Here is a 24,480-nt window from a genome sequence, read left to right on the forward strand (position 1 = left end):
ATCACTGCTGCAATTGCTGTTTCAGAGCAATAGAGAGATGCCAGTCTTAGCACATCACACAGACACCATTTGAAAGCCAGTCCAGAACCATGCCTTACTTATTCTCCAAGAATAGCTCCAGAAACTGTCACTGACACAGATAAATGAATGGGCTGCCAATTACCCTGGTGACCATATAGTCACTGCATTGAGTGAGAATCTATCTGCTCCCTTCTCCTCAATTTATGACCAAAGCAATTAGATCAAAACCTGCCAGGAGACATAACATAACACTAAACGTTTTAATAATGCCTCCTTGGAATTTTGTTTCTGAGATGTTATAGTTATAGTCTGGCTTTCTCTGTCAAAACTGCAGCAGAGATTCATGCTGAAGAAATGCATTTTAGAATTTTATTTTTATTGTTTTGGCAAATGGCTCCAATGTTACATTTAGTTTCATTTAGCAACCCCTCTGTGGTTACTGTGTGTGGGCTCCTATCTGTCAGTCACAAGGGACAGCAGGAAACAAAGAAAACCCACCCTGAAAAAAAAAAAAAAAACCCACAACCACAGGGCTCATGTCTGCAAAACTGTGGGTTTTGCCAGCTCTCTGGGCATTAGTGCTCTGGGAACTGCAGCATAAACCTCCCCAGTAACATTCCTCAGAGTACCCTGCAGGGTGAGCTGGAAGAAGGGTTTTAAGTCATTCCACCCCTAGATGAGAGCTTGAACTGTTCATTAAAAAAAATTCAGTGGATTAGTTCCATCCACTGCCTCAGTAGCTCCAATATTTTATCACAGCATATTATAACTTTGGCAACCCAACATCATCTTAAGCCTTTCAACTTCACCTATCAGTTATGGATGCAGAATTTCCTAATTAAGTGATGTTTCCTAATAACATGATGATGATTTCTCCAAGGAAAGAAATTGGTAAACAAATTAATACCATTTTAAAGACCATTCTTGACTCCCTGCCATGATTTGCATCTCTCTGAGGATCTGAAAAAGTCACTGCAGCAGCAATGAAAAGAACAAAGAAGTAATACAAGCACATGGGGATTACAAATTAAGACAACCATGCAAAAATAAGCAGGTACTTTACAAGTTTCTTCATCAATACTTTCTGGATGATAATGTTGTCCTGTTCTACCTCTATCAGCATAAGCAAAACAGTACACAACCTCTTCATATGAATGTATTTTCCTAAGCAAAAAGGTACTTGATAGAGGTGACTGCCTTAGAAACAAACAAAAACCACCCACACCAACCACCCACACACCAAACACCCAACCAGCCAAACACCCACCACAGAATCACACAGAATCAACCAGGTTGGAAGAGACCTCCAAGATCATCAAATCCAACTGATCACCCAACCCTGTCTAATCAACTGAACCATGACACTGAGTGCCTCATCCAGGCTTTTCTTAAACACCTCCAGGGACGGTGACCACCCCCCAACCAAACACCTACCACCCACCCAACCAAACACCCCTCCCCAACCAAACACCTACCACCCACTCAACCAAACAACCAAACACCCACCCCCCAACCAAACACCCTCCAGCCACCCCGCAACCAAACACCCCTCAGCCACCCAAACACCCACCCCCCAACCAAACACCACCCAACCAAACAACCAAACACCAACCACAGAATGAACCAGGTTGGAAGAGACCTCCAAGATCATCAAGTCCAACTGATCACCCAACCCTATCTAATCAACTGAACCATGGCACTGAGTGCCTCATCCAGGCTTTCCTTAAACTCCTCCAGGGATGGTGACCACCCCCCAACCAAACACCTCCTGGGCAGCCAACTACCCAAATACCCCCCCAGCCAACCAACCACCCAACCAACCACCACCAGTCAAACAGAAACCAAACCAACGAACAAAACCCCCCAAACCCTGCAGCCACACTAGGAAGAATATCTGAAAAACATCCTGCCAAGGTAAGCAGGGCACCAACAGTGGCACAGCTTTCAAAGCCTAGCTTTTGAATAAATCCCTAGAACAGGAAAGAAGCATTTCTCTTGGCATTTGTGCTGGCACCTGTTGTCTCTCAGTTTTCCTGTCTGTTGTGACTAGGTTCTCCATTTGGATAAACTGTGATGGGACAAGCCTGCATGGAGTAGGAACAACTTGTTTCCCCTCATGTCAATCACACATTTTATTCTTAAAGGATCATTCCTATGTTCTGACATACACTACTAAGCTACAAATCTGTAGGTATGTCTGCATTCTCAAGTACAGCAGCATACCAGCTAACACAGCTTTCAGCCACTAAGCCAACAGCCAGTTACTAAACAAGCTAAAAACTGTGAAATAAGTCTTTATGATCTTAAATGGACCGCAAAAAAAAAAAAAAAAGGCAAAAAAAAAGGCTTTGCCTGTGAGGCTGCAGAATGAATTTTCAATCTCCTCTTTCAACAATGCTAACTTCAGAATTATACCACCCTGCTGAAAGGTGCCTCTGGGCTGGCTGACACCAATGTGCTCTCACAACACCCACCTACAGCCTCCTACAGCCTTCGCCCACACTGGCCGGAATGCAAATGCTAACTACAAAGTAACAATCCCAGATGACATCAAAGAGAGAGGACACCTCCCCTGTGGAGAAAAGAATCATCACTTTAAGAAAATAAAGGTAGAAGCAAACACTAAGGGGACCCTGAGCATCCAAGCAGAATGTGACTCTACTACCTGGATGACATTCCTGGGTGGATGACTCTTAAATCTGCTCTGAGGAATGCGTTTCAGGGTATAAGGCTTTTCGTTTCTTTTGCCAGCAGCTAAGTCATACTTGCAGACACAGAGTGTCAGTCTTCATCCTTCAGCTAAGACCTGGCACAGATGCAGAAGTCCTACACATACATAGGTGTGAGAAAAGTTTGGCCAGGAGAGATGAGCATTTCGTAGTTGAGGCTTAAAACGCCTCCGTTTATTTTTATCCCAATAAATCCTGAGCAATAGAATTGGTCTGTGCTGTAGATGGGCAAAAAAGAGGCAGAGTTGGTGCCATCTGCTTCACTGCAGCCTACATGACTGATTTTATACTTGATGGGTCTCTCTTCTATGAGGTGATCCAAAACAGATCAGCTTAACGCAATGTTCCAAGTCATCCTCTCTGCTCTGCCCTGGTGTGGCCACATCTGGAGTATTGTGTCCAGTTCTGGGCCCCTCAGTTCAGGAAGGAACTCAGGGAACTGCTTGAAAGACTCCGGTGCAGAGCCACAAAGATGATTTAGGTGAGTGGAACATCTCCCTTATGAGGAGAGGCTGAGGGAGCTGAGGGCTCTTTAGCTTGGAGAGGAGGAGCCTGAGAGGTGACCTCATTCATGTTGATAAAGATGTGCAGGGTGAGTGCCCAGAGGCTGGAGCCAGGCTCTGCTGAGTGATGCCCAATGACAGCACAAGGGGCAATGGTAGAAGTTGAGGCATAGGAAGTTCCATGGAAACAGAAGGAAGAATTACTTCCCTATGGGAGTGACAGAGCACTGGCACAGGCTGGCCGGGGCAGGGGGTGGAGTCTCCTTCTCTGGAGATATTCAAAACCTGCCTTGATACTTTGCTGTGTGATCTGCTCTAGGTGATCCTCTTCTGGCAGGGGGGTTGGACTGGGTGATCTTTCGAGGTCCCTTCCAGCCCCTAACATTCTGTGATCTGCAGTACATCTCTAGTTCTCCCTGCCTGAAACACTCTCTGCATTTGAGCTATGGAGGAGGATAAATCTACAGGTGATGATCACTCATAGCTTATGAGCAGTTTCTCCTTATTTTATCTCCTGATTTGCTAGTGTGGGTAAATCTGGAGCTGCTGGGTGACACATAGGTACTTGAATGTTAAACAGTATTTTGAGACTGCAGCAACTTGTGACCAAAAATAAGCAGAACTCGTCATATAATCCAATGGTTTCTTAAAGTTTCAAAAGGAAAATAGTAGGAGAAGAAAAAATAAAGCTGGAGCTTGGAAAAAATCACCTAATCATCCTTTTCTTGACAAAAGCTTGCCCTGTGTTTTTGTAAAAGAGCCCCAAATCTGTTCAGTCTTCCTTGAGACAATTAAACTCACTAGCTCTGCTAGGTACAACTTCTTCAGAGATCCCTTCAGTAGCACAGAATTCAGATTAAATACCAAAGAGAAACAAAAGCCCAATTTCCCCATGATTTTCTCATTGATCAGATTTCCCATTCCCACTGCATTCCCTACAACAGGCTCATATTCCTCTTGATTTATGGCAGCTGGAACCAGATACTCAATTTCTGCAGAGACATCATTAGAGAACATTCACAATTGCAGTTTCAGGCACTGAGACAACACTGAACAACAATTTCTTCTAACTCACACTTCCCAGCTTGCTTTAAAAAAAAACTTTTTAATGCTTTAATGCTCTCTTGAAAGTGTAGTTATCTATTCCCTATCCTCTCTCCATAAAATTTGTTAACTCATTACAGAAGTAGAATGGTTTGACAGGATTTTTCTTGACCAGCAGTTATTGTTGTACACATAGCAATGCCTTAAAACTCAAGTGGACTTTTTCCCCCCCCTTCAGGATCTGAGGTTAAGCTGGTCTATAACCACAACTCTTTCAAACTCTATTAAGGATAGCCACAACATTTAGCCTTTCCCACTCATCCTGAAACCTATCCCTTCTTTCACTTAGTTCTCAAGAAAAATGATAGTTCACCTGAAATTGATTCAGCTTACCCATTAAGTATGCTAGGGCAAATTCCAGAAGGACCAGCAGGTCTAACACAGATTCATTTAAATAAGTGGGTGTTCATTTAAATAAGTGTCCCATCTTCAACTACACAGAGTCCATTTGCTCCTCTTCCCTTTGCAGTAACTTTTCTTTTCACCATTTTCTCTTGTTCTTTCATTTTCAGCTCTCTTTGCCCACCCAACTCTCCTTTAAATTCTGTCCCTACAAGATCTGCATGCAGGTTGAGATTTAAAGTGCAGCACAAGCCTTTTAGGCAGACAGCCTTCAATGAACAGACTCACAAGAGTTTGTTTGCCAGCATTTAAATAAGGGCAATGGTTTGCATTGGAAGGCATGGGCTGAAGTGAGGCACAGTAGTTTGTTTATGCCTACAGTTGGCTATAAGCCCAGGATAAGCTTTTTAGGTCAGAGTAGGCTGTCATAAAGTGGGGGAGAATGAAAGGCACACCAGCAATCTGATGTTCCAAATTATTTATCAGTTCCTTACTAACAATATAATCATTTCTCTTACCCTGTCAGAATAGCCTACTAGACTGCAGGATAGATGAGGTAAGTTTAGTGAACCCACATTAGACTGGTACATAATTAGTAGCCAAATTTGGAGCTTCCAAGTGTTTCAAGTGTTAACTCAGCTGTGTCTGGAGCTCTGCCTGGACAGCTCTCCTGCTTATATTGTTTTAAAACCTTCTAATGCCAACATCACGAAGCTGTTGCCCAGTACCATTCTCACCTAAACCTTTGGTGTTGGAAAGGTCACAGCTTGGAGAGCCACCCACCTGACAAGATCCATTCCAAGCAAGGCTTCAGACTCAGAAGCTGGTTCTCTGGTCACGACGGCTTCGTTAGCTACACAGACTCCGTGCTCGTTAGCTCCCATTTCTGCCCCCCAAAGCCAGGAGGGCCTGCTCAGTACCACAGCATGAGTCTTTGGCACCTGCTCAATCTCAATATATGTGCACTGCAGAGAGAGCAGGAAGAGAGAAAGCACAACAATTGCTAGCACTTTATCTGCTGCTGTGACTCAAGTATTAACACAAGGCTTCAAGGTGCAGACAGGACACACGTTATTTATAAACGGTCCACGTCTTGTGGATGGGTAGGGAAGGTGTTTAAACAAAAATTAAGTGTCACATTTGAACCTTTACATCCTTATACTGCAGAAGTCTGGGAAAAATCACATCTCTCTCTGAGAGCTGGATGCTTCCAAGAGACAAGCAGAACCCAAGTGCTAGAATCAGTGGAAAGCAGAAGTAGACAGACTCTGCTGTTACAGTAAAGAAACACACATCATGTTTGCACATAGTAACATCATCAAGCAATTCTACCATCTCACCTAAACACAATTTCCAGTACTTTATTAAATTCACAATGTTAACAATAGTAACCAAATAAAGTACATTACAAGGCTTTCCCTGATCCTTTGCTGCCTTCCCTGAAGCTGCCTCTAGGGCTGAGACTGCTGGTGGAAAGAAAAACAAATAAATCAATAATCCAGACTTGAAAAGAGCCAGTGGAATGTTTTGGTACACAGTCACATGAAATAAAATAGAAGCACTGTTTTGGCTTAAAACTGATGTTTCCCTTATTTCAAATGGTCTGCTGTAATCAGAGGTCTGTGGAAGTGTTCTGACAAATCAAAACTATAGAGCAAGGCTGCAGAGAAGTCATGGAAACTGCAAGGAAGAAAGAAATTATGTATTATCTTTCAGATATATTTACTTTCCCCTTGCTCTAGGATGTAAAAACAAGCACAGAAGAGAGCCTGATCCATCATTAGACTGTTGGCTTGTGCAAGCCAAAGGAGTGAGCTTTACATTTTACTGCTGAGGTCACATCAAGTTCTGCAAGGTCCAAACTCCACAGAATTTTCTTCTGAGGACGCTGAAGCTGTCTGTGGCTGACAGTGTTGAGCATTCCTCTCATAATGCCTTCCTTGCAGGAAGCAATCTGTACCATTTTTCATCAGGAATATTTGGTGGTCACATATATCAAACTGAGCAGGATGAGCAGAACTGACTTGTGGAATTAAAGTTGTTCACCATGAAAATAAATGCTCTGTCTACATCTCCACATCTCAAAAATACAACTGTGCCTTTCTATATTTTTTCTTGACATTCCCCAACCCAACAACAAGCAAACATGGACCATAGTTTCATATTGCTATTTTCAGCTTCCATACAACAGCTCATGCACACAATGTTCAAACCTCACTTACATAATTTGCCTTAGAAGACTTAAGTAGCAGGAAAACATCCCAAGCTGATAGCAGATGACAGGACTTTTATTAAAATTACCACTGACAAACCCCTGCCAATGATGAAAAAGCCTTGAGGAGATTTTACTGAAGTAAATAATTCCAATGGGAAGGTAAGCAGAAAAGTAGGGAGTCAGTAGGACTGATGCACTGGGGGCAGGTGTTTGGTTCATGTTTGTTAATAGATGGTATGAGCTCCTCAACAAACTAGGGTCCACATGGGAGAACAGAGCATTAATCTTAACCATAAACCTCCTAATGCTTCATAGCTCCACCCTTCACCCACCCTTAAAATGGCATCATAAAAGTCTTTTCCAGATAAAAGAATATCCAGATAAAAGAAACTATGAACTGGGCTGTCCACCTGTAATCAAAATACATCTATTACATAGGTAGGTCAACTGAAGCCAGTTACTGGATTTGCATTGCAGCAAATTGGTACTTATTCCACAGAAATCAGAACAGATGCTTGTAACAGCTCAGAAAGGAAATACCATCTACCAAAAAACCTGACTGGCCGCTGGACCTTTAGAAACAGGAGCTCAGATGCTGACAAAATTTCCAAAGCCAGTACAAACCACAGTGTCCCTGTGCTGTCTCCTGCACCCCACCCACCTGGCAAGTCCCTCCAGCACAGCAGCATAGCAGCCTGTTCTGCTGAGAGCTGTGCCAAACTAGGCAAGTAAAATAGATAGTGCTAAGATTCTGCTTCCTATCGACCCTACCTTTAAAATTCCTGAAGCATCCAGCCTCAGCAGTTCCTAACACCAAGGTTTTTCTGTGAATGTGATGGCTAAAAACAGAAGAGCACTGATACATTTGGTGGCAAAGGCTGTCAGTGAGTGGTGTCAGGCTCCATTGATTTGCTAGAATTCCAGCCCTGAAAGCAGCATAACTGGCATCATGCCCTGCGACAGTGAATTCCCATCAGGAAAGAGAAAAGCAAAGAACAGAGGCTTCACGTATGAGAGATGCAGCCAACAACTTTAAAGAGGATTCAGCAGGCTGGAAGCTAATGACATTTCTTTTATTTCACTTACAGTATCAAGAAAAGAACCTTATCAAGGCAGTTCTAAGTATAGTACAAGGCACAAATGCAGCTCCCACTCTAGCTAGGGCATGCAGATACATTGGAGGTGTTCCAAAACCAGACCCGACAGCCATAAGCACAAGAGATTTCTTCTTTCATTAATGAAAAGGAACTATTGTGTGGCTTCTACTGCACTCAGGCTGCAGAAGCCAGATTCCTAGCACTGTCAGTCAGGTCATTATGAAAGATCAATGAAATCACATAGGCTTTGGCCTTGGTTAACAAAGAAAATAGTCAGGGAATGCTTTAGAAAGAAATGATCTTTGAAGAAGGGCCATGAGACTCTAGATTACAGCAGAGACTGCCCCACATCACCCACACATCAGGCTCTAAACTGGCATTAACTCTCTGCTTAACTACTTAAAGCACCACCATACCACAGCACATACTTGAAAATAAGCAAAATGTATGTCCTAGTGGAATAACTTGAGAAGTTGTACTATGCTTGCTTTTAACCCCTTCCAAAAGGGGGATAGCAAAACTGTGATGAGGCAGTCTCACAGCCTGCTGCCTCTGTGCCCATCATGACTGACAGCCTGCTTGGAACTGTCTAGGGAGGCAAGCCCACAGGTGACATGGGCTACCCGGGCCCCCCCATCCTTGTGCAGGAGTGGAAAGCTAGAACATGGTTGTTCAAGGAAGCCCCCTAGATCATCTCCTGTTGATGTATCTCATAGAATGTATTTTACAAGTAATACCTTTTGCTGCTTGTTTAGAGATACAAATGCAACAGAGATCAAAAGGAGTGGGAATAACCATTCCCTGGAAAATTAAATGTTCAAGCAGTAGCAGCAGTACAGAAGATGTGGCTAGCTGTTACTGCTGCTTCTCTACGCACTAAGCAGCACTAGGTCTGCAGTGGAGGATTTTACAACACCCATTAAGCATGGCCATGACATCTACTAGCAGCAAAACTGTTGTGCCACAGTGGAGGGGACAGCCCTACAGGAGGATAAACCCAGCCTGGGTACATCTCAAGTAGTCAGCCCTAGTTCTAGTGGTCATGTAGTCGAACTGCAATGGTGAGTAAAAGCCTCTCCAGTGGCAGGACGAAAACCCAGGTAGGAAGCTTTCAAAAACACACACTATGCTAGTACCTATGTCACAGAATCAGCCAGGTTGAAAGATCTCCAAGATCATCAAGTCCAACCAATCACCCAATCAATTAGACCACAGCACTAAGTGCCTCATCCAGTCTCCTCTTAAACACCTCCAGGGACAGCAACCCCACCACCTCCCTGGGCAGCACATTCCTTCTGGGAAGAAGTTCTTTCCAAGATCAAGCCTAAACTTCCCCCTGCACAGTTTGAATCCGTGTCCTCTTGTTCTGCTGCTGGTTGCCTGGGAGAAGAGACCAACCCCCTCCTGGCTACAACCTCCCTTCAGGTAGTTGTAGACAGCAATGAGGTCTCCCCTGAGCCTCCTCTTCTCCAGGCTAAACACCCCCAGCTCCCTCAGCCTCTCCTCACAGGGCTGTGCTCCAGACCCCTCATCAGCTTTGTTGTCCTTCTCTGGACACATTCCAGCATCTCAACATCTTTCTTAAACTGAAGGGCCCAGAACTGGACACAGTACTCAAGGTGTGCTCTAACCAGGGCTGAGTCCAGGGCAGTATGACCTCCCTGCTCCTGCTGGCCACACTATTCCTGATGCAGGCCAGGATGCCATTGGCTCTCTTGGCCACCTGGGCACACTGCTGGCTCATGTTCAGCTGCTGTCAACCAGCACCCCCAGGTCCCTTTCTGCCTGGCTGCTCTCCAGCCACTCTGTCCCCAGCCTGTAGTGCTGCACGGGGTTGTTGTGGCCAAAGTGTAGAACCTGGCACCTAGACTTGTTAAATCTCACACCCTTGGATTCTGCCCATCTATCCAGCCTGGCAAGGACCCTCTGCAGAGCCCTCCTACCCTCCCAGCGTGGTGTCATCTGCAAACTTACTGATGATGGACTCAACCCCCTTGTCCAGATCATCGATAAAGATATGGAACAGGATCTGGCCCCCATGCTGTAGCCAGATAAAAGCAACAGCAGCAGCATTTAGAGAGTGGCCAAATACAGAACAAACTCACTTTCTGCCATAGCAGTGTGTCTCCAACTTGTTCATCTTAAGAACAGGTTATCCCTTTTTATGAAGGCTCTAGTACACTTACATAAGCTTCTGTATTTGTGTATTGTTCCAAGCTGTATCTAATCACTGCAGCCAATAACTGCAAAATGTGAATCTTTATGCCTGTGGTCTTTAGCAGTGTCACATCTATCTCGAAGACTAAGCATGATACATTTTATTCTAGAAAAGCATTAGAGAAGCTAGAAAAAGCCAAACAGAAGGCCAAAAAAAAGCCAAGAAGCAGAAGTGCACACTCTCTGACCTACTCTAACACATTCTGTCAAGCCACCAAGGAGGCTCATGCACGTGGGACACAGTATGGAAATGTGTTCAACAAAATGAAATACAAAAATCTTTAAACAAATGAAATACCACAAAGTGCAGCAAGGCACCCAAAGCTGAGAACACTCTCTGGAGGCAGTATATGGCAGAGTTGATTTAGCAGTCTCAGAATTACAGAATGTTAGAGGTTGGAAAGGACCTCCAGAGATCATGAAAGTCCAACCCCCTGCCAAAAGCAGCATCACCTCTAGAATTCTTGTTTTTTTTAAGTTGCAAATCCAACTGTCTCCTGGGTGATGAGCAAAAGTAAAGCTGAAATAGGGATGAAACTCAATTTTTTTAAACTGTAAGAAACAGATTTCAAAGAAGTCACAAAAAGCCTATCACAGAGATATCCTTGGAACTCTCAGGCATCCTAGGGATGATTTCTTTGCCTGGCCACTTCAAAATGCCTGCTCACACACCTGTCTTGCCACAAATAAGGCATTTTGGTTAAGATGGGATAGTTAGTGAGGTGTTTTTTTTCACCCCACATGACTACAGCACTCTCTCTCCACTTCCTCTCTGCTCCAATTAAAGAAAATAGAAATTGAAGAGATTAAGAAAAAAAAAAAGTGGTTCAAGATAACTAGTTTTGTAGCAGAAGGGAGCAAAGCAGCAGCACTCCTACAGTACAAACAGAGACTTTGGGAGGGCAGAAACATCAAAGCAATTATGGCTTCTGCCTCTGAATGGCTGCTGGCTTGCACATTGTGTTACAAATCAAAGTCAAAAGCATTAGTTTAAAGGCCAGTGGCCTGCAATGGAGCAGAACAGAGAAAAAGCTCACATTAGCCAAGCAACAGACTCTGCTGAAGGCAGCAACCACTTCTCATTTTTTATTAGTTGCTGTCTGCCTGCATAGTGCATCTTCCCTATCTCTGTGTGAAGACTAAAGGTTAGCTTCAACCAGGTGGCTTGAGGTAAGCCTCTGACTGCATGTGTCATGAGGTAGGCTACTTACACAGCCAGTTATCAGGTCTCAGCTGAGAAGCAAGAAAAATCACCTTCCTAAACTATCTCTGAATTGCAAGTCTTCCTGCACATGAAAAAGGTTGTGGTATGAAGTTCCACAAGACCAAGTGCAAGGTCCTGCATCTGGGTCAGGAGAATCCCAGGCACTGATACAGGCTGGGCAGGGACTGGCTGGAGAGCAGCCCTGAAAAAAGGACCTCAGGGTGCTGGTGAATGAGAAGCTCAACATGAGCCAGCAGTGTGCACTTGCAGCTCAGAAAGCCAACCAGAGCCTGGGCTGCAGTAAGAGAAGCACAGCCAGCAGGTTGAGGGAGGTGATTCTCCCCCTCTGCTCTGCTCTGGTGAGACCCCACCTGGAGTACTGCATCCAGTTCTGGAGCCTCTATTACAAGAAGGATCTGGAGGTGCTGGAATGTGTCCAGAGAAGGGTCATGAGGATGATCAGAGGGCTGGAGCTCCTCTCCTAGGGAGACAGACTGAGAGAGCTGGGGTTGTTCAGTCTGGAGAAGAGAAGCCTCCCAGGAGACCTTCTTGTGGCCTTCCAGTATCTGAAGGGGGCTACAAGAAAGCTGGGGAGGGACTTTTTAGGGTGTCAGGGAGTGATAGGACTGGGGGGAATGGAGCAAAACTAGAAATGGGTAGATTCAGATTGGATGTTAGGAAGAAATTCTTCCCCATGAGGGTGGTGAGACACTGGAACAGGTTGCCCAGGGAGGTGGTGGAAGCCTCATCCCTGGAGGTTTTTAAGGCCAGGTTGGATGTGGCTGTGAGCAACCTGACATAGTGTGAGGTGTCCCTGCCCATGGCAGGGGGTTGGAACCAGATGATGCTGGAGGTCCCTTCCATCCCTAACAATTCTATGATTCTACAGACTAGACAAACAGTTTCATCATGGGTACAAACACTGCTGTGTTTCATGAAGATTTCCTGCCAGTCAGCGCTTACCCAGAGTGGGAGTGCCCAGGTTCAAGTTTGCAGCTGCAATACAAGACTAAGTGTGATACTGTCAGTGTAATCTGGAGGCTCCCCAACCAGCAAACCCCCAGCAGATTCAGCTGCTGCTTGGTTTCTGTTACCAGATTCTGGCCATCTTACCCCAAGATATGCTGCTAGTATAAGCAAGAATCAAAGCACACCAGAACTGAACTGTGGCACTGGCATGATGCTTGGTGATTGTGTTACAAATACCAGAATTAAGATAATTCCAGGTAATACAAAGTCATCTTCAATACAGTCAAAGTCTAATTTCCAAGCTTTATATCTATCTATCTTGCAGTGCCAGAGACCTCTCAGTTAGCTTCAGGTGGGGTTTTATGTCTGTAGTGCTCTGATTAATGCACAGCAAAAAAAAAAAAAACAACACAAACCAACAACTTTCTGCTCCTCTAAAAACCCAGAGGAAAGGGAGGCAGAATGGAATCCTTTAAAAAAAAAAAAAAAAAAAAGAAGAGGGAGAGAGAAAACAAAAGAATAATTAAGGCATAACTCTGCCCTGAAGTTTCAGAGAACAGAAAATTCCTCCTATCCCACAGAGGGCTGGCTTTAAGCCCAGAGCAGCATTTAACACCAACATATCAGAAAAAAATTTGCCTATTCCACAATTTGATAGACTTTGTTGTAGACCATCCTTCCAATTTTCACCCCCTTCTACTCATCCATACAATGCTGCATGCTTTTGAGATAAAAGAGCTTTAACAGATCTATAATGAAGCAAGCAACCATCACTATTTTAAAATCATGGATATAAGGTCAAATTAGAATAAAGAAAGGCTCCTCTAAAAGAAAAAAAAAAAAAAGTAAGAAAAAAGTCTACCTGGAAAATTCAGCTAAGAAAAAGTCATGTACCCAAGATTTCTTCAGGAAAAAGAAGACCACAGCAAGCAGAAAGTTACTAGAGAATAAGAGAAATCTAGGCAGTAAAATCCACCTTAAGATAAGTGTCTTTCATCTTAAAACTCACACAACATAAAGTCTCACTAACTCAGGAAAAAAAAAAAAAATCTTAAAATCCCCATCTGGGGAAAAAAAAACAAAAACAAAAACAAAAACACAAAACAACAAACCACCACACTTTTAATAGAGGAATTCAAAACAGAGCCCTGTTTATGCTTAAGGGAGCAATATTTCACCTGCATGCATGAGTTTACCAGACAGATTCCCTACAAGGAAGATACTGATCAGCATCAGCCCCTGCAGAATTACAATGCAAGACAAGAACAAACTTTTGAGAACGTTGTCACACATGCACACACACAGCAGACCCTTATGAAAAGCCTCATTGTTCAGGGTCTTGGGAACCTGCTGACATGGAGGGAAGGAATTATGTTGATGAGTTAGCTGCAGCATTCCTTGTCTGGTAGATCACAAAGATCAAGCTTAAAATGACTTGCAGTATTGAGTGAATTTCCTTGTGTAAAGCCCAGCCACAAACTAGCTGATGGCTGTAGAGCAGAGTCTGCCTGATTCCTTTGTGGCAATAATCTAAGTGAGCTACTGGTTCACTTTTGGTTATGTTGTGCATTGTCACATTTATAAACATGAGCAGAACAGAACACAAACAAGTTGCCCAGGGAGGTGGTGGAAGCCTCATCCCTTGAGGTTTTCAAGGCCAGGCTGGATGTGGCTGTGAGCAACCTGATGTAGTGTGAGGTGTCCCTGCCCATGGCAGGGGGTTTGGAAGTAGATGATCCTTGGGGTCCCTTCCAAGCCTGGCAATTCTATGATTCTATGATATAGACTTCCCGGGAGAGTCTTCTAAAACAACTCATGTTGTCAGTGTGTTGAAAACCACCTCTTCAACAGAAGTGCAGAATGTTAGTGACAGCCACAGAGGAGCAATCAAAGTTTGATCCACACTGGATCACATTACCAGCAAAGGATAGAATATAATGAAAAGCAAGTTCACCACCACTGCCCAGGGAATGCAAAGCATCATATACCTAACCGAAGAAACCAGTGCAAATGTACAATATGGAATGGAGAATGAAGCTGCTCATTTGGAATCAAAAAAACCCCAAACAATAGATAGGAGAGATGGTAGGCAGAATTTAGTCAGACATATAAAGGATTTCTCACTTAGAAAAATCTATCTAATGAAGGTTTATGCAGTAGCATAGACTAGCTGAGGCCAAAGTATCCACCTAATCAGGGCTTAAGCCCCTACTTTAAAAAAAAAAAAAAAAAAAAAAGAATTAGCTCACTCCTCTCCAGTCCCTTGCCTAAAAGTGCATCTTCACCACATTGCAATACTTTCCCTTCATTTTAAAAAAAAAAAATTGCAGTATTTAAGGGGAAGACTTGCAGATACTGGTCAATAAATCTACTGTGCTGCCCACTTCCTAAAGTACTGACAGAAGACTCCAGTTTATGATTGAAATGTATAAAAGGCACTAAGCTGGTTAATTATGAGGTGGGAGATGGATCATAATGTATTACAGGTGTCTTAATTATACCCTTCACCAAATTATGGCAATCTTATCAAACAGTAAGATATGGGGCAAAGAGACCAAAAGAATCTAGTACTAAGTTCTTGCAAATTATTCCTCTTTAAGGATACAAACACTCCAGAGCAGCTTTTGGAAGTTCCTTCACAATGACAGAACTTTTTTTGCATTTCCAGCTCTATGAAGAGAAGCTTTAAAACAACAACAAAGCCCAAACTGTTCTGAGGTTTTCCTCTTGCCTTATTGTCACACCTGTGTTCTGTATGCCACTAACACAGGTTTACTACAGTGCTACCAATACACACAGTAATTAACAGCAGTCAGTGCTCTTGGACAGAGAGAGGGGATTTCTTTATACCCAAGACACTGCAGCCCACTGCAGAACACCTAGTGTCCTCAACATTCCACACAGCCACGAGGACAGGAGGAAGCTGAACGCAGGGAACCTCACAGCTCAGGCTCCATGGACTCCAAAATGTCCTAACAATGCAGACAGCATCTGTGCCCTCTGCTAAAATGTCTGCCTGCACAAATCCTTGTCTTTCCTTCTGCTGCTGTCTCTTCCTTCTACTACCTTTACTGCACTCCTCTCTCTTCCTGTCTTCCTGTTTCATTTGTCCTCTTGCTTCCACCTTCCATACAGAATCATAGAATGGTGCAGGCCAGAAGGGACCTCCAAAACTCATCCAGTCCAACCTCCCCACAGCCAGCAGGGACATGCCCAACTAGATCAGGCTGCCCAGGGACTCACTGAGCCTCACCTTGAATACCTCCAGGGAAGGAGCCTCAACCACCTCCCTGGGCAACCTGTTCCAGTGTTCCACCACCCTCATAGTAAATAATTTGTTCCTAGCATCCAATCTAAATCTGCCCTTCTCTAGTTTGAAGCCATTGCCTCTTGTCCTGTCCCTGCAGGCCTTTGTAAACAGTCTCTCTCCATCCTTCCTGCAGGCCCCCTTCAGGATGCTACTAGGTCTCCCCCCAGACCCTCCTCTTCTCCAGGCTGAACACCCCCAGCTCCTTCAGCCTGTCCTCATTGCAGAGGTGCTCCAACCCCCTGATCATTCTTGTCTGCTTATCCTTTCATTTCTCCTGTCATTAAAGTGCAGCTGCAGTACAGACTATAATTAAAATTACTTCCAGCAAAGTCCCTTTCAACCTGCACCCACAGCATCATCATTCAGCCTGGATTCAGAAAGAAGTCAGAGCACTAAAAACTGGCCATGATGCAGATGCTTCAGCTGCAAAACATCATCAAAGCCAACCCTACATACAAGAGTTATGTTTGGCTTATAGAGCTTATGCTTGCTTTCCTCCTCTCACATTCCCTTACTAGAGCACAAGCTCTTTGAGGCTGAGGTTTCTGGCTACCTGTTTTTGCAACACACCTGGCACAGTCAGGCCCCATTACAACTGTCAAACAATAACCACAAACAAGGAAAGTTTGTATGGCAAGTGAGAAACTGAAAATTTGTTTGTAGTTCCAGTTAGTCAAGACATTTTTGCCTCAAAAGGAAAAGGTACAGGAAGCTAAGATGTGAACAGTTCAGCTTGTCTGCTGGAGGAAGTACAGATCATGGGGGTTTCCTCCATTAAACAAAGAAGTTACTATTCTAAGTTTCACTTTCAAGGCTTTCAAAACTCTTCCCTACTCAGGAGAGGTTTGAGTGAAGGGAACAAGGGACTCCACAATCTGACAAGAAAAGAAGACAGCATTCATTTCTTCCAATAATTGCAAATCCCCCAGTCTGAATGGAACAACTTGCCCTTACCTCAACTTTGCTTCCTGGATCATGATCTGCAGCAGCAAAGTAGACCACCTCCTGCACTTCATCCCTAGGCCTTGCAGAGTTCTTTCCAAACACCACCAGCCCATCTTTAGAACATGGGGGAAAGGCTACAAAACAGTAACTCGGAGGAGCTGCAGCCATCCTGGAAAGGAAAGGTAAAGAAAGAAAATTAGTGTCTGATGAATTCCTAATTGTATGCATTAGAGAATCCTTCAGTCACTGTTACTTGTAGCTAGGAGACAACACATTCCCTCTGTCAGCTGGTTGTCCAGCACTAATGAATGAACAGGACAGATCAGAAGAAGCTTACCTGGATTTAATAAAAAGAATTATAGTGATTTTCAGACATTTTTCACCCAAGCCATGTGAAGGTATAAAGAAGTGGAAGAAAAGGCAAGATAACTGTACCTTAATGAATCTACTTAGCTGCCACAGAAAGAAGATACTCTGCACTGGAGCTGTTCAGGAACACATGACCTAGATGTGTTCTGCTGACTCAGACAAGTGCAGAGACACAGAATAATTCTAAATAATTTATTCTCTCAGTTCAATATTTTAAAAAAGGAAAGAGAAAACATGCTTGAGGGATACCTGAGGGAGGACAATGGTCTAACTGGAAACAGAAGAAAGATATAGCACACTTAAATCAAAGCCTGCCTGACAATTTATCTACTCACAATTAGGGAGAGACTGAAGCACCAATTGCACTTCATTTTCTCTGTGGTTGGTCTGCATTGCTGCTCTTACCTACACATAATTGATTGCAGTTTACTTGTTTATGCAGACTAATATGGATATTCTTTGAAATGCTTATAAGACAGTATAAATATTTGAAGATTTTAAGTGTTGGCGATGACACACTAATGAAAAAGGAAAGCTGTTTCAGGACTATGGCACCATTGTGGCTCATTGTGTACATGGTCATAATTTACTTTTTTTCCAGCAACCAGGGAAACTTCCTGCACCTATGCCTACAAAAGAAAAAGGCAGGGCATTTGTTGTTTGTTTAAACAGCACTCAGCAAAAGACGTCTGAGACCTCTTTGCAGAGATTATCCTTGCATCAGAAACTTCATCCCCACAATGAACAATCTTGTTCCTCTTCTTCCTCCACAATACTCTGAACAAGTAACAGCATCTGCACACTTTTGGACTTCTTATAAATAACCAAAACAAGTATTTTCTCCTAAAAGGTGTGAATTTATTTGAAAGACAGTGCTGAGGAAGACGATTGTGGGCTCTGTGTGCAAAGCTGGTTTTAATCATTAACTTGGACATCTTTCAAACCATTCAAAAGTCACTTCCAATATCAAATCAGAAAAGGATAAAGGGCATGGCCCACAAAGCAGTAATTGTGAAAAACCACACTAAAGAGCTTGCCTGTAGCCTATAAGCAGGTCACACAGATGCTCAACCTTGCAGATGAACTTCAAGAGAAGATGTGCACTGAAGGTGTCCTCTGCTAATACAATGTGGGGTGATGAATTGTCTGGGGAATTCATACAACCTCTCAGTTTAGCTAAGATAACACACAATAAGCCAGATGAGCTGGAAATGCATTAGGAAACAAACCAACTTCTTTTTACAAGCAGAGCTTTGACCTTTGGGAAAGGACAAGCTATAAGCTAGAATGCTCTCACCTGCTAAAATGCATCTAGCAGAGGACAGCTACCTGCAGACTTGCATATTGTGCCAGTAAGTCTCAGTACATTATTGGCTCTAGATGAGTGTCTTGCAGACAAACACAAAGTCAAAGCTCCACTTTAATTGCCACTATTGTCACTTGCAAGTCACCAGAACTTTTGTGATTAAACTGAAATGCAATGTGCAGAGCATGTGCATCACTAACAAAACCATTTGGTATTTTGCTATGAACTGTTCCAAGTATGTACATTTATTTTGTTGTATTGCTGATGTCAACATAACTGCTTTGCAGCACCCTAAGATTTCACATACATCTTCAGTTAAATTATCATTTAGTGTTCTAAATTTGTCCTCTGATGTCTTCCCAAGCCAGCCAAAAATCTGGAATAACTTGCAAGATTACAGGGATCTCAGTACTCAAAAGAAATAGTTTCTTTGTTCTAAACAGAAACTAAGTTGATTTGAAAAGCATAAATCAGCTGAAAGACACTAGATAGCCAACAGCCTAGAAAGAAAGGTTAATGTCATACACAGGAATAATTTTTGTGACATGACTTTCTTCAATCTACATACCAAATATATTGCCAGGTAGCTTAAACAGTCAGGAGGAAATGCTTCTTTCAGCACTATCACTGAATGACTTGGAAGGGATGCAAGGCAGACTTCTGCACACCTACAGACCAAGTAGGCAGGGTAAAGAATTAAAATCTTGTGGGTATCTAGTATTCTGCAGAATCCTGAAGTCTGCCTTGGAATAAGGCAAGCTCAGTTGTATTTGTAAGGTTTGAGATTCTTTCCTTAAATATATCAACAGTTACTGAACCAAAAATAAATTGTAATTTTGGTAACACTTTTAAAGTTTTAAAGTATGAGTAAGTAACTCCATCACCAGAGTTCACTTCAACACACAGTGTTATTTCCTACAAGGGGTATATAACACTTGCTCACTGCAGGCTGAATGTTACAATTTTAAATTGCAAACACTATTGTCATAAGAGTTGGCAGTGGGTTGTTGGATGATGTTTCTAAGCTAGCAGTCTACTGCAGTTTAAATCTACTCAGTTTGCAAGGTATGAGGTTAAGGGAGTGATAAAAAAAAAAAAAGAGTATAAAAAAACAACCACTCTGAGCAATAGTCACCTCAGTTAGGGCTGCTAGGCACTTCTGCTTCTGTTAGTTATCTACTTCTTTTGGCTAGGGCTCTGGTGTAGGGATGCTGCTAGGGATATGCTCAGGACTTCTGTTCGCCGCTTCATCTGTTAAGCGCTTCAGGGACTTCTGCTGTAAGTGGGACTCAGACTGCAACGCTCGGGACTCCACAACACAGTAATAAAGGACTTCTGGGAGGACTTCTGAGATTCTCTGCTCTCTGCATTTCTGGAATCTCGTTGCTATATGGCAACAGGGTTCCTGCCTTCATTCATCACCCCATGGCACCTGGTTATAAGGGGTCTACAACTACATTCAGCTCCTCCAAACCAGGGGAGTGACATCAAACCTACACTGTATGTCAACAGGCCCTAGGTTTGATTGCAGACCATTACACTCATGGATGGACCCCTGCAAGTCAAGAGAAATAGGAACCACACAATCTATTATAGGCTATGTCCAAAAGTGTATGAAAGTACCAGAGAACAGGCAAAGAGTAGTTCATTATGCTGTGCCATTACACAGCAGCTGCTGCAGCCTGAGGTAGTTATGAGGCACCCTACTTGGTTGGCCTAGAATCATGGCAGGCACAGAGACTGCAAAACCAGGGATGAGGGACAACCACTCCACTTGCTGTTTACTTGCCAAAACACATACTACAGCAGGGATGCAATATAGCACATGGTCATATTTTTTTCCAGAGTCTGCTGGTCACTATGGCACTTAGCTTGTGTTCTGACACTATGAAGATGTTTTGTTTAACGAGTTTCTTTATTAAGATCTTCTCTGCTGCAGATCTCATTTAGAGACTGCCAAGACAAATTAATTCTATGTGCAAATCACCATTACTGTCAATGGTAAAAGAGATCAGAGGATCACAGGATGTTAGGGGTTGGAAGGGACCTCTGGAGATCAAGTCCAACTCCCCTGACAGAGCAGGACCTTAGAATCTAGCACAGGTTGCACAGGAATGCATCCAGATGGGTCTCGAAAGTCTCCAGAGAAGGAGACTCCACAACCTCTCTGGGGAGCCTGTTCCAGGGCTCTGGGACCCTCACAGTGAAGAAGTTCCTCCTCATGTTGAGGTGGAACCTCCTGTGCTGGAGTTTATAGCCATTGCCCCTTGTCCTATCCCAGGGTGCAACTGAGCAGAGCCTGTCCCCTCCCTCTTGACACCCAGACCTCAGGTAATTAGAAACATTTCTTAAATCCCTTCTCAGTCTTCTCCAGACTAAACAGTCCCAGGGCTCTCAGCCTCTCTTGCTCCAGTCCCTTCATCATCCTCATAGCCCTCCATTGGACTCTCTTGAGCAGATTCCTGCCCCTCCTGAACATCCACTGAGCAATATCTGGTTCCAAACATCTGAATGTGAAACAGGTTGAACAATTACTAGGGCTTTACAAACATCTCTGACCACCACTATACTCCTGAAATAGGGTGAACCTGGAAGTGCTGTTGCCTAGCACCACCTCAAGAAAACTATCCCATAAAACCTGACATAAAAAAAAAACTGACCTTAAGTTGAAAATATCAAGACCTAGAAGATTTCACTGTAGAGTATTTAGTATTTTGCATTTCACAACATAAGGATCTTGCAAATGCTAACATGTATTAAAGACAATCACAAATTCCAATTAGAACAACTTGCGCTATTGGTATCAAAATTTGCCCACAATCAGACTTTCAGAGTGGCCAACAAGAGTGTTCATAAGGGTTGTGACAATCTCATAAAAGCTTTGTTTAAATGTCATTTAAGGAAGAGACAAATATTACTGTTGTGGGAACAGACATGGAAGACAGGTTGCAGTATCCCATCCTCCTCTCATGAACACAAGACTGTCAGAGACTGAATCCACACTCCTAGGAGAACAGAGATAGGCATAAATTATTCAGTGTGTTTTGGAGCCTTCCCTCGACCCAGGAAAACCAAAATAGCTATCTACCAACAACAAAGCACTCTGAGAAAGGAAGATTTTTATACTACCTTGCTCAAGATTGTTTTGGGTTTTTTTGGTTTGTTTTTTTTTTTTTTTTTTTTTTACAGAAAAACACTGTGCACTGCTTCTCTCAAAGCTGTAATTTGGTACTGAAATAATCTTTTTATAAAAGTTTGACAATTTGACTGCTACAACAAAATTACTTCGCAGAAAACTCTTTTCAAGCCGACTCATTTTCCTTGCTTGCTAAAACACCCTGAGGACATTAAGCATGAAGTAATTACTAGTTGTATAAAGTTACAAACGTGAAAGCTGTCTTGCCCACAAGTAGCTTTCATAGTTGCTATGTCTTATTTATTTATTTAAAAAAAATAAACCAACAATATTATGAACTATTAGGTTTTGAAGCTCTTCTAATAACTTATTGTTCAAGCAATCCCAGAGGTTATTTTTAAAACAGTAAAATGCATTTGCCAACAGCAAGTTCTTTTCTCTGTCTTTTCTTTCAATTGGAAAATAAAACAATAGGCTTATAATGAAAGTGCAGCACTCACAGGGAAGTAGTGGACAACATAAAAGATTAGTGTGAGAAAGCAGTCCCAAAAAAATAAGTATGCTTGAAGGAATTTAAACTACGTTTATTGAATTGAACTAATATTTGCTCTTCACACTAACTGCTGCTCACTTAATGCCTTGCAACTTTATTAAAAAAAAAAAACAAACAAGAAGAAAAAAAATAGGGAGAGATGCCCCTAAAGTTTCTGAAATGTTAATTTCAGAATTTACACCAAATTAAAAATTCTGAAGTAGCTACTCCTATGTGTAGAGCTACTGCTTTCCTGACAAAGCACCATTTAGGGCATGTTAACTGATGCCCATGCACAAACAGTTCTGTCCTTAACATGCTGTGCAAAATTTTTGTTTTCTGCACCAGTAGAGTCTCTCCCCCTAAAAATGTAACAATACCTAGATACCATCACGTAGAGCAATATCAGACCAGGAAAACATATTGCATAAGAAGTCAGCTACTGCCATTACAGCACCTCTTCACAATTGATTAAAACAGTAATTCAGCACTGAGTGTGAGGAAAGGCTGAGAGAACTGTGTTTGTTCAGCCTTGAGAAGAGAAGGCTTACGAGAGACCTTATTGCCACACACCAGTACATAAAGGGTGGCTACCAGGGCAATGCAGACTGCCTTTCTACATGGAAAAGACAAGGGTAAGGGGTGCAAGTTACTTCTGGTGAGAATTGGAAATCCAGAAGAAAAATTTTCACAATGAGAACAGTTAGATATTGGGATCACCTCCCAAGAGATGTAGTGAATTCCCCTACACTGGTCATTTTTAAGACTCAGCTTGACAGGCTGCTGGGCCATCTCATTTAAACTACACTATCACAGAATCACAGAACATTAAAGGTTGGAAGGGACCCCCAGAGATCATTTGGTCCAATGTCCCTGCCAAAGCAGGATCACCCCACGTAGTCCACACAGGAATGCATCCAGACAGGTTTTGAATGTGTTCAGAGGAGAGTCCACAACCTCTCTGGGCAGCCTGTTCCAGTGTTCCATCACCCTCACTGTAAAGAATCTTCTATGTTCAAGTTTGTTCCTTGTCTTATCACTGTGCACCATCAAAAAGAGCTTGGACCCCTCCACTTGATACCCACCCCTCAGATATTGATAGACATTGATCAGATCCCCCTCAGTCTCCTCTTCTCCAGACTAAACAGCCCCAGGGATCTCAGTCTCTCTTCACCTAGAAAGGTTGGGGGTCCCCTTCCAACCTGGCATACTCTGATTTTGTGATAGATATTAAGGAAGAAAATTTCAGTGAGACCAAGCAGTCAACACCGACAACAGAAAAAACATTCACCTCATGTTATGGTGAGCAGAATTGAACTGTAAAATTTACCTTGTGAATTTTGACTCACAAACTGACAAGACTTCAGTTTGATCAAGTCAAACCTTCACCTAGGGGTGTAACTTCTGCATTAATTACTCAGCATAGCTATGCTGGCACGTCTTCCAGCATGGATGGAACTTCAAACACCACACTTTGCTTTCCTTCAGCTTCCTGAGGCTGCATAGATATAATCACACAAATTTGTCTTTCAAACATTTTCTGAGCTGGTATTTGAGAGTTTTGTTGGCATAATTGTTGAGCTTTCTGAAGCACAGACACAACCAAAGTGTTGTTCAGGATGAAGTCTAAACCTCTGTTAACTCCCAGTTTTTCAAGCAGACCTGTGATTGCTCTATATAACCCATTGTTAATGCAGGTGATAATCAACCTCATGTTTTCAAGACAGCATGAGTTCCCACAAAAACAAGAGTTAACACTGGGGTTTTGTCTCAAATGTCCACAGCAGTTTGGTCAGAACATCAGTGTTATAATACAGCCTAATCTTTCCACTCTCACTTCCCTAAATTCTTAAAATTAAAGCTGGTCTGAAACAGATGCTTTAGCTATCAGAAATACAGAAGCTGCAAAACTCTTTGCTGGTAAGGGCCAAATACATTCTGGTGACCACAGCATTTTTTTTAACTTTTTTTATTGCAAAAGAGATTTGAGCTGCTTTTGAAATTCAGAAAACACATTAAACCTTTTACAAAGGTTTTACAGTTCCAGTCTGTGTATGAATGGATGACTTTTCCTCACTGTGTTTTAGGTTGCTATAAAATAGAAACCCAGCTGTGCTAATGCTTCTGAATTATTTCTTTAATATTTAAAGATTTCAATGAATCTGTTTTCATTGCTACTAGAAAGAGCAAGTGACCTAACCTGCTAGTGACCTAACCTGCTAGTGACCTAACCTGCTAGTGACATTTACAAACAAAAACTGAGAGGCAGCATCTGAACAAGGGTCATCCAATTTGGATCAAAGCTGTCTCATTAGGAAGGGAAGAATGTATACAATAGGCCACACATTACTACTTCTTAATTCTTCCATAGTTTTAATGGAGGGGCACATTTACAACTGTGAAAACTTTTGTTTGGAGAACAGTTGTTGATTTTCAATGTTTAACTTTTAAATTAAGATGTTTCCTGTGGCCAAGACAGGC

The 24,480-nt window shown here is 42.7% G+C and overlaps 1 protein-coding gene across 1 annotated transcript in view; it reads right to left on the reverse strand.

Moving 5' to 3' along the window:
* The window catches only part of SCRN1 (secernin 1), a 29,640-nt gene extending 12,816 nt beyond the window's left edge, over positions 1 to 16,824 (reverse strand). Inside the window, exons 1-2 of the mRNA XM_054384895.1 lie at positions 16,666 to 16,824; positions 5,483 to 5,664 (exon numbers count right to left, since the gene is read on the reverse strand). Coding sequence (XP_054240870.1) covers positions 5,483 to 5,664; positions 16,666 to 16,824 — 341 coding nt within the window. The remainder of the gene's footprint in view (positions 1 to 5,482; positions 5,665 to 16,665) is intronic.
* Between the last annotated feature and the right edge of the window lie 7,656 nt (positions 16,825 to 24,480).

This window comes from Indicator indicator, chromosome 11, assembly GCF_027791375.1.
Source record: "Indicator indicator isolate 239-I01 chromosome 11, UM_Iind_1.1, whole genome shotgun sequence".
Taxonomy (NCBI): Eukaryota; Metazoa; Chordata; class Aves; order Piciformes; family Indicatoridae; genus Indicator; species Indicator indicator.